This window comes from Galeopterus variegatus, unplaced genomic scaffold (assembly GCF_000696425.1).
Source record: "Galeopterus variegatus unplaced genomic scaffold, G_variegatus-3.0.2 Scaffold7322, whole genome shotgun sequence".
Taxonomy (NCBI): domain Eukaryota; kingdom Metazoa; phylum Chordata; class Mammalia; order Dermoptera; family Cynocephalidae; genus Galeopterus; species Galeopterus variegatus.
In genome coordinates this window covers 1-10,727 of record NW_007733433.1, presented here as the reverse complement: position 1 = coordinate 10,727, position 10,727 = coordinate 1, and the positions used below count along the sequence as shown (strand labels likewise).

The 10,727-nt window shown below is 55.1% G+C and overlaps 1 protein-coding gene across 1 annotated transcript in view; it reads right to left on the bottom strand.

Annotated features, from left to right (window-relative positions):
• SH3RF3 (SH3 domain containing ring finger 3) overlaps positions 1-10,312 on the bottom strand; it is a gene marked incomplete at its 5' end in the record, with an annotated part of 99,187 nt that extends 88,875 nt beyond the window's left edge. The window contains 3 exons of the mRNA XM_008591821.1: positions 8,533-8,911; positions 10,106-10,160; positions 10,224-10,312. Of these exons, the coding sequence (XP_008590043.1) occupies positions 8,533-8,911; positions 10,106-10,160; positions 10,224-10,312 (523 nt within the window). The remainder of the gene's footprint in view (positions 1-8,532; positions 8,912-10,105; positions 10,161-10,223) is intronic.
• Between the last annotated feature and the right edge of the window lie 415 nt (positions 10,313-10,727).

The following is a 10,727-nucleotide window of genomic DNA, read 5'->3' as shown; positions in this document are numbered from 1 at the left end:
CCTGTCCAAATAAACTCCCCTGAAACAGCCAAACCAGCCCAAACCAGCACAGCACGAGGAAAGCACCAGCCCGAGCAGAGACGGGGACTGTGTGGAGCCACGATGTGCCTGGAGTCTGCCTGCACACTAGTCCCACCTCCCCAGCATCCTCAAGCCACCCAGGACACAACCCAGTAGGAGGGAATGATGAGTGTGTCCAAGGCACATGAAGGAAATCGCTTCCGTCTGCCAGGCAGAGGGACATTGTGGAATTGGCCAGAGCATGCTAAGGCTCAGGACTGCATTTCTGTGGTGTCTGCTGACACCCCCAGGTGAGCTGAACATAAAGCACCCCATGGGCCGGGTGTCGGGAGACCCATGGGACTTTGTGGGGCACCCAGGGTCCCAGACGGCAGAGCAGCCACAGGGCCCATGCAGAGGACACGCCGAGCACCTCAGGATGGCTGTGGGGAGGGACATTCTGGTGGCTTTGCTGGCCACCTTACCCTCCAAACGCTACAACGCCAAGACATGGCTCCTGCAGACAGCTGTTACATGGAGCTGGAATGGGGGAGCAGGGAGAGATCATGCTGCGTTCTTCTGAAAGGTCAGGAGGAGGGACGTCCAAAGCTGACACTCAGCTGAGTGTGGCTCCAGTGTGGCCCTTCCTTCCTCATGCCACTGCACAGTGCAGGGCCCAGAGTGAGTGGCACTGTGACGCCCTGCAGAGCAGGTGCGACCCCAGGCTGAGCCCTGCCTTCAGGATATAAAAACCAAAAGTGCAAAGAAGGGGGTGGTCGCTCGTTGTGGCCGCCGATGCAGACAGGGCTCGTTCCATCCTCTGGTGCAGGTGAGGAGCGGGTGCTGGTGCAGGGGGCAGAGGCCACTCCTGTGGACAGACCAGCTGCACTGTGAACCACTGAGGACCACGGCCCTCCCAGCACCGTGTGACTGCCCAGAGCCCAGGGCCTCTGAGGAGCCTGAGAGGCCGCCAGCCACTGCCAAGCCCTAGCAGGAATCGCCAGGGAAAGGACCTCTCCTTTCAACTATTTTGGTGAGAAACTCCTCAGTACAAGGTGTCACACGAGGTTCCAAATAATCAGCATCCTGACAAGACTTTTGCGGTACAGAGCTATAAGGAGCCACCTCCACGTCCCTAACTAACTCCTCTGTCCTGAGATAAAGCAGGCCCTCCCCATGCACAGGTCCGACCAACTGCTTGACAGAACATACTAAAAAATAAAAACAAAAACAATACAACAATAAAAAATAAGACAAATAAAAACCAATACAGTACAACTATTCACATAGCACCTACATTGTGTTAGATACTATCATTAATCTAGAGATGATTTAAGTGTACGGGAGGGTGTGCACAGGTCACGGGCAGACACTATACCACTTTATGTCGGGGACTTGAGCATCCATGGATTTTGGTTTCCATGGCAGTCCTGGAACCAATGTCCCACAGGCAGAGAGGGACGACTGTATTTATGATGAGTTGCTCTGCAGCTCTGGAGGCGCTGGCCAGCTACGCGGGGATGCGGAGACTCTGTCTGTTCTTGGAGTCGCTGACCCCAGTGAACAACGACTGCAGCAACTCCTGCGGGCCTCATGTTCAAACACACAGGCCACGAGCACGTCCCATGAGCCCACCACTTGCAGGGTCCGCTGGCAGGACGGGGTCAGAAAGGATGCCCTCATCCGACAGGATTTACCACGGTGTGGGCTGGAAAAGGGAAGTGGCCGGGAGCCGGCTGACGCTGCTCCTGTGTGTGGAGCAGGCCGTCCTGCACCACGGTGCCCCCGTGCCTTAAAGCCAGGCAGGCGCCTGGGCGGCTGCACCTCCTTTCTCTCCCTGTAAAAGAGGGTGCACGGGTGAGCAGGCACACACCCCTGGAGCTGCTGTCAGTTAGAATGGGCAGCCGTTTGTGACAGGGACCTGCATCGTGAAGATCTAGCCTCCCTGTTGGGAAGCCCAGTGTCAGCTCTGGCTGCGGTTCCTGATTCTAAATCATCAGGTTGTTCACAGACACTGGCAGCCCCTCCGTGCATCTCAACAGGCCCCTAAGCAGTAGCTGGGACCCAGGCCATATTATTTTCCCACTGGAATGGTTCCTGATTCTAAATCATCAGGTTGTTCACAGACACTGGCAGCCCCTCCATGCATCTCAACAGGCCCCTAAGCAGTAGCTGGGACCCAGGCCATATTATTTTCCCACTGGAATTACCAAAAGGGAAAACAGGGATCTGTGGGTTGGAGGCTTTGCCAGTGCTCTGAGCAGCTCTCCTAGACACTATGGCACAGACAGACCCAGAGAAGAAACATCTCCTCATTTTAATTTTTAATACAAGTCCAGAAAACACTGTCATCACCCCAAGGAGCAGTGAAATGAGCATGTTTTATTCACCACTTGCTACCACTCCATTATGCACGGTGTAAACCAGACCTTTATGAACTTGCTTCCTAAAGAAAACTTCAGAATACAACATTTATGGGCTGATTCTTCCACTCAGTTCTGCAAAGAGCAGCAAACAGTTCATGCAGCCAGAGGCCCCCCTGAGGGGGACGATGGGGCCGGGCAGAGGCCAAGGCGTCTGAGTGAGACGGTCTGCCCTGGAGAGGAAGCCGGCTGTGCTCCATGCCGACACGACCTCCACCGTTCTCTCAGTCAGCGAGCAAAACACGTGCTCGCCACTGAAGGTGGAGGCCACAACTGCTGCCCACAGGCCACCTCCTCTCCCAGGTGCTCCGGACTTGCTCAAGGGCTGTCTAAGTCTGGAGCAGCTGAGCTGCTGGCGCCAGGGCTGGCCGTGTCACTGCCCTTCCTCTGCTTTTGTGAATGAAGTTTTACTGGCAGCCAGCCATGTCCAGCCTTCACTGTGGCCTCTGGCCGATCTGACCCTGCAGGAGAGAAGCTGATTCACTGTGGCAGGGAATACAGGCCCGCAAAGCCTAAGATAACTGCTGCCTGACCCTCCACCAGAAGGTCCGCCGACCCCTGCTCTAGGTGTCTACGATGCGAGGATGAACCTCCAGTTTCTGCGCTCGTCTTAGTGGCCAACAGCTGGCACTGACCAGTCACATCTGTGGCCAACTATAACCAGGCATCCCATGGCATTATTAAGGAGAACAGACAGAAAAGGGAGGGTGGAATATGAGAAAATGGCATCCACAAAACTGCTCCAGTTTGGGCAGTCAGAATCTTAAAACACTGGAGGGAGGTCTGTAAAGGAAGTTATAGTATCCATTTCTCACCCACTCAGGGCTCTGCAAATTTCAGCTGTGAACCAATTGATTTTGCCCCAAACCTTTTTTTTTCCATGAAGAAGAGTCACAGGTGGTCTCTGTACATAGCTTTCCCCATCTCAGGATCCAGTTTGCTTGGGGCCATAGATGGCAGGAAGGTGTGCAGTAGCTGCTTAGCCTCCCTTCCCTGGGTGAGTCCACAGGACCAAAGGTGTCACCATCTGGCTTTGCACAGAATGCACAATATTCATGCTCATCCAGAGGCTGGCTATCCTGCCTTCAAACAGAAAGCGCCTCCTTTACAGGAGAGGCTGCAGGTAGGACGGGCTTTGAAAAACCCTTTTGTTCAGCTCCAGTTCAGTGTTCCCATGTATCTGTCCATCTGTCTGAGAGGCTGTGTGCCGGCTGTACCCTGACACCAAGTGCACAAAGAGAGAAGGCGCCCTGTGCCTCAGCAGAGCTCACAGTCTGGCCATACGGGCCTGGGTGCAGAGCCAGTGTGGAGGGCACAGGGTCCGTGAGGGCTGCGTGGCAGGAGGGCAGAGCGGGCGTGCTCTGGGGGGAGGGGGGGAAGAGTGAGGCAACCCCAAGAGCCAGGGCAATATTTGCACCAGATTCCTGAGCAGACGTGGACAGACTTCCTGGAGGAAGCTGACCTCAGGGGCCTCAGCAGCCCTCCCTGCCCAACTCATGCTGTCCCAGGGCCCTTCTGACTTCATCTCCTAGGACCCCAATGGTCCCAGAGGCTGGGATGCATGAGGAGCCCTTCATGCATCCCCACAGGACGTAGCTTCAACACAGGAGCCACCCAAGCACTGCAGAGGCCAGCATGTGCCCACCTACAGTTCCTGGCACTCACCATGCCAAGGGCATGCCAGGGACATTCCCTGATGTGTGCCTCCTTCATCTGCCAGCGGATGGCCCAGAGGCACAGGCAGAAACCTGTGGATACGGCTCCTATCTCTTCATAGCAGCAAAAGAAACACCATCAGCACCTGATGCTGTGCATGAAGAGCTTGGCGCTCAACACAAAGTCAGGACACCAGGTCACGGGCAGCCACGGTGTTCTCTGTCCCCATTTAAAGGTTATGACTGGTAGGCGTAGGTCCTAGACAACCGGCCTTGTCTACTTCACACGCCAGTCTCCCCCATTCCCAATCCCCAGGGGCCGGGAATTCATCTTGTCGTGAAGATGTCTGTGTGAGGGGCCGGGAGCTGGCTGCTGCAGTGACCCTCACCCAGCCAGTGTCACCCTATGCCCTGTGGGCTCCCATTCCCCACAATACTGGCACTGGCACGGCAGGCCACCCTCCATGGACAAACACATATATGCAATGTGCTGGACCTCTCCAGGCCGATGACCCCAAAGTCCAAGTGCCACCTGCTAGCCACAGAATTCTGGGCCTGTGTTCACTCTCCCAGGGCGAGTGGGGGGAGGAGGATCCACGCAGCGACTGTGAGACCTGTGTCTGGCTGGCCATGGCAGCCATGGGCCAGTCGTAAGGGCAGGAGACATCCTGATGAGACATAGGTGTCCAGCAAGTGACAGGAACTAGGAAGCATGGCAGGCCACAGCACAGGGCTGGGTCTCTGGCACAGACAGAACAAGGTGGAGCCTGGGCAGTGGGGTGGCGCGTGGCAGCCCACCCCTGCTCACACCCGCATATGGCTCCCTTCCGCTTCCCTGCAGCTGGGTCAGAGTGGCACACCGAGAGGCTCCCCTGCTTTGTCCGACCTGGGTCCCTTCGCAGCGACCCCAACTAAAGTCCACAGCCTGGCCATGACTTTTACCTCACGTACTGGAGAATGGATCCCAGGATCCCAGGATCCCAGTCCCACTGACAATAAGCTAATCCTAATCCTTCTGGAAGGGAGTGCACAAATACCTTTTTAAAAACCTGTTCCCTTCCTGGTCCAAGGGCTCTCTACAGCAGACACAGACTACAGAGCCTGAAAGCGTCACTCGCCCTGTATGACACAGAGGCTGAAGCCATTGAAGAGCTGCATGTGGGCAAAGATGCCAGAAGGAGCAGAGAAAGCTGGACCCAGCCTGCACGTGTGTCCAGCCACATGATGGGCAAGACAGAACGTGCCGGAGAAAACGCCGGGCCTCCTTCAGCGCTGCTGACGTCAGAGGCCTGGCTGTACTCCTTTTTCAGAACACCCAGGACACAGCAAGGGATGGTGAACCTTGGACATAGGACCCACAGACTGCAGGACCAGACGCCCTGTAAGGGCAGCACTGGACATATGACCACAGATTATGGGACCAGACGCCCTGCGAGGGCAGCACTGGACATATGACCACAGATTACGGGACCAGACGCCCTGAGAGGGCAGCACTGGACATATGATCTCAGGCTTCAGGATGCAGAGACCAGATATCCTGGGAAGGCGGCTCTTGCCTGGCCACTCCAGGTCCTCGTGTGGCTGTGATCAGGAATAAGGTCCCCCCCCATCCCTGGCTGTTTCTCTTTCTCTGGTTGATGGGGTCCCTGACTGCAGCGAGGTGGCCTTCCTGTCTAGGAGCATGGAGACGTAAGCCCTGCCCAGTGCTGCAGGCGTGCCCGGCCCCCGCTCTCCTTCCCATTCTTGGGACTCCTGTCAACCTGCTCCCACTCCCCTCTGAATGAGTTTGTTTCAGGACACAACTTTCCGGTGTCCCCTTTGCCAACTGCCACCCAGGCTACCAGCAGGGATTTGAGCTCTGGACTGGAGCTGTCACTCCTTGTCTTTGGTGACAAACAGGGCGAGCTCCCCTGAGTCTCAGCCCCCCTAGGACACCTGTGCCCCATGTTTTGGCTGTGCCTCTCACTTAGCATCTCCAGAATGTTCAATCAAAGAACAAGAAAGACTATCTCAGGAACCACCGCTCTCTGGCTTTTCCCGCAGATGTGCATGTTCACAGGGAGCAGGGAGCAGGGCCAGGCTGGCCTGCCACCTACTCACATTGGCCCACCACCTAGTTACAGACAGTAGGTGCTCAAGCAAGGCTTGAAGAGTTTAGCACCAGTCAGGGGCAGGGCTAGGGTCCCGGTCAGGGCTGAACCTTTCCCCTTATGAAAAACACACCAGCATCCCCAAGGACTGTTCCCTAGGGTATATGGGTTCAAGGCACAAACTCCAGGATCTTTGGAGCAGTGGGTCACCTGTGGGAGCAGGTGAGTACACACACAGGTCATGGCAGCAAACACTCCACACACCACAGTGACCATTCAATACTGCGACCTCAGCCTCTGATGAGAACCAGCATTTGGATGTGTGTGCAGGTGTGTGCATGAGTGTGTGTTTACATGCATGCACATGCATGTGCACAGGAATATATGCATGCACGTGCATGTGCACTGGTGTATGTGTGTATATATGTGTGCATGTGCATGTGTGTGTGCATGTGCACCTGCACAGGTATATGCGTGTGGGTGTGCATGGGTGAATGTTTGTATATGTGCACAGGTGTGTGTCTATATGTGATGTGCATGTGTGTGTACATGTGCACCTGCACAGGTATATGTGTGTGCGTGTGCACAGGTGTATGTTTGTATATGTGCACAGGTGTGTGGATATGTGTGCATGTGCATGTGTGTGTACATGTGCACCTGCACAGGTATATGTGTGTGTGTGTGCATGGGTGTATGTTTGTATATGTGCACAGGTGTGTGTCTATGTGTGCATGTGCATGTGTGTGTGCATGTGCACCTGCACAGGTATATGTGTGTGCGTGTGCACGGGTGTATGTTTGTATATGTGCACAGGTGTGTGTCTATGTGTGCATGTGCATGTGTGTGTGCATGTGCACCTGCACAGGTATATGTGTGTGCGTGTGCACGGGTGTATGTTTGTATATGTGCACAGGTGTGTGTCTATGTGTGCATGTGCATGTGTGTGTGCATGTGCACCTGCACAGGTATATGTGTGTGCATGTGCACGGGTGTATGTTTGTATATGTGCACAGGTGTGTGTCTATGTGTGCATGTGCATGTGTGTAGGTGTGTGCACATTTGTGCGTGCTGTGTGCATGGGTGTACGTGTGTTATGTACGTGTGTGCATGGCTGTATATGTGTATATGCATGTGTGTGCGTGCGTGTGCACAGGTGTGCGTGGAAGGTCATTTTTAGGCTGATGTGGCACATCCAGAATGTGTTATGTACGTGTGTGCATGGCTGTATATGTGTATATGCATGTGCGTGCGTGCGTGTGCACAGGTGTGCGTGGAAGGTCATTTTTAGGCTGATGTGGCACATCCAGACCACATTACCATTCTTCAGAAGCTCGGCTAATTTTTAAAGACAATTCTCTTTGCAAAGTTTTCTGAGTTAATTGTAATTTTGAAAAAGATGGTTCTCCCCCAGCTAGTTGCTTATAGGTGTTTTTGCCAGTGCGGCCCATGGACGGGTGCCCTTGCTCTGAGGCCCAGTAGGGGCATTCAGAGGTGACCCTGGAGGGCATGTGCAGTGAGACTGGCAGACGGGCCACTGGGTGACAAGGCACAGACCAGGAGGGACAGCGCAGGCACCACCCGGCTCTCCTGTGCACATTTCCACAGTCCTGAGGGAGCAGGACTTGGAGGAGAGGAGGCCGCAGCCCAGTGCGGAGACTCTGCCCCTCCTCAGTCTTGGGTGGCACCGCCCCGTCCCACACTGCCTGGCACTTAGAGAGCCCCTTCCACCCCGGCCACAGTCTCTGCATCCACAAAGCAGAAATTTAACCAACTTCTGCCCTTCACATACCACCGTGATGGGTTGTGCCAGAGCTACGGATAATCACTTAGCATTGTTCTTTAAACACGTTGCTTTGGTTACTTAAATTTACAAAGAGACTGATGGAAGTGGAATCTATGTCACATGTAGAAGGTATCTGTAGAAATAACAGCAACCAAAGTAGGAAACAATGCGGTTAACTAACTCCGGTTCTGAACTCTGGATCTTTCTCCCTCTGTTGAAAGGGAGATTACCAAGCTTTACAGAGATGCTGAAAACACACCACTAGCACTAAGCCAAGACTCTTCCAGGACACAATCAACAGACACAGAAGAGCTTCTCATGAGGTGAGTGGATGTGACTCAAATGCTGTGTCCCTGGACACCAACAGTCACCTCACACACCATCAGATCCCCTTCTGAACCACACAGGGCACTGCTCAAACATTTACCAAGACCTCAGGGGGTCCCCAATGGCAGGCAGCAAACCCCAGAGGGCAGTCTGGTGTGGCATCCTTCATACCAGTTCAGGGACTGGGGCTGCTGAGGCTGCAGGACGGACCCCCAGAGGACCCACAGATGCCGACTGTGGCCCATGGATGTTACCTGGGCAGGAACAGCACACGACACATGAGCAAGGTCCCCAATCCTGGCCGCAGCACGGGGATCGCTGGAGCTGATCAAAACCGGGGCGCTGATTTCCATGGAATGCCTGTGGCTGGCAGCCTGCGAGGACCTGTGTGTCACACCAAGCGCAGTGAAGGAGTGGCGTTTCTTGGTATTCTTCTTGCCATCCACACGCCGCTGAAAGGCACTGACCGCCCCCGAGCTGCTTACAGCAGGAGCTGGGGCCACACTGGCCACCACGCTGGGGACAGAAGGCAAGGTGTCGCAACCAGACGCAGCAGCTGGGCAGGGCTTGTCCATCTCCATGAGCAGCTTGGCAGAGTCATTGAGCTGGGTGAAAAGAGGGAGAAGGAGGAGGCTTCATTAAATAACTGTCCCATGCTATGTCCAGCTCTCTGAGTTCTCCCAGCCACATTCCCATCTACAAACTGGCGATGTATTCAAACTGGCCAGCTCTTTCTAACAGCAGCTTCCAGCATGCACAGTGCAGTAAAAACAGAACAAAGGTGGGGTGGTGTCTGTAGATCTTATGGAAAAGCTTTCTGGAGCAGCTCAAAGGCCCAGGGAGCCATGGGAGAGAGCAGGGGAGGACTTAAAACAGGGGAGGCCTTCTGAGGGCCCGCTACCCTGTCGGCCACAATCTTGTTCAATGGGCATTTCCAGGGTGTGAGGTGCAGACCTACACAGAGCCAGGGCCCAGAAGCCAAGGGGGAGGACGCCCAGCGTCAGCCACGTGGGTCCTGCCATGCACAGTGCTGGTCACTCAGAAAATTTGGGGCATGTGACCAGAATGCACGTTCCTACAGCCGGTGATCCCGGGGACAGGGGCTCTGGTGAGAGTGAGCCCTGGAAGCTCTTTTTAGTCATGGCCTCTACTCAGCCTGTCACACCCCGGAAGCTGACCTGAACCCAGGCCCAAGAGGAGTCAATAATCTATCTTCTCGAACTCAGGACACGACTCCTTCCCAGGTCTCCTGCCCGTTCTGCAGAATAGCAGGTGTTCTTAGAGTTTGCCTTTGAGAAATATCTGATGCTGGGTGGTGCTTATCAGGGAAGGTGGGATGAAGGTTTGAGTCCATGAGCGACCTGTGATAGTTGGGAATGAACACCCCAGGCCAGCCATGCCGAACCTCTCTTCTCAGGCTGTGCCTCGCCCGGTGGCACCCGGAGGCTGGAGGTGGTCTGTGAGCCCGCAGCCTTGGTGGGCACAGCTGTGGAAGAAGAGCTCCCTGTGCTGGTGCATGGGGGTTCGGCCACCGCTAAGCCATAGTGTCCCCGACTCCTACTCCTGAAGGAAGTTTCATGCTCAACATGTCTGATGGAGCCCCTTTCTTCTTAGGCTGTACTTGGCTCAACCCTAGTTCATACCTAAAGGGGGAGAATCTGCAGTTGATTTGAAAGAATAAAGCAGAGGGAGCTACTTATTGTGTGTACACAGGTGGCCAGGAACAAAATGTGGTGTTAGAATTGGCTTGGGATTATCTCCACAAGATGGCCATGAATGCCCACACGCTAGGTAAACACCCGCAAGATTCCACTCTTTCTCCCTCACTTTTCAGAAATAGCACAAGAAACCAAGCGAGTGCCAGCTGGCCTTCTGGATGGCCCTACATGGAGAAGCAGAGAGGTCAACGGGGGGGCTCAAGCCCCCTCTTTGTGCTTCTCCTCACCACGCAGAGCTTGCGCTATGGGCTCCAGCAGGGTGGAAACCCAATAGCACAAGAAACCAAGCGAGTGCCAGCTGGCCTTCTGGATGGCCCTACATGGAGAAGCAGAGAGGTCAACGGGGGGGCTCAAGCCCTCTCTTTGTGCTTCTCCTCACCACGCAGAGCTTGCGCTATGGGCTCCAGCAGGGTGGAAACCCTTTGTCTGCCAAGGGGGACTGTCTTGGGTTTGGGGCCACACAGTCTCTGTGGCAGCACGACTGGACTCTGCTGCTGCAGGGGCCCCGCAGCACCACATGAGTGGCCTGGGGTGTTCTAGCCAGACCACTTTCCAGAAACAGCAGGAGGGCCACTGCAGGGCTGGTGGAAGCCTTGGTGGGGAACACGGGGCTCAGCAGAGTCTGGAGGATGTGCAAGATCAGGAAGGAAGAGGGCAGAGGCAGCAAGTCAGGGAACCGGAGAAGGAGGTCAGAGCGGGCGTGCGAGGGGAGCCGGAGCCAGCTGTGGACC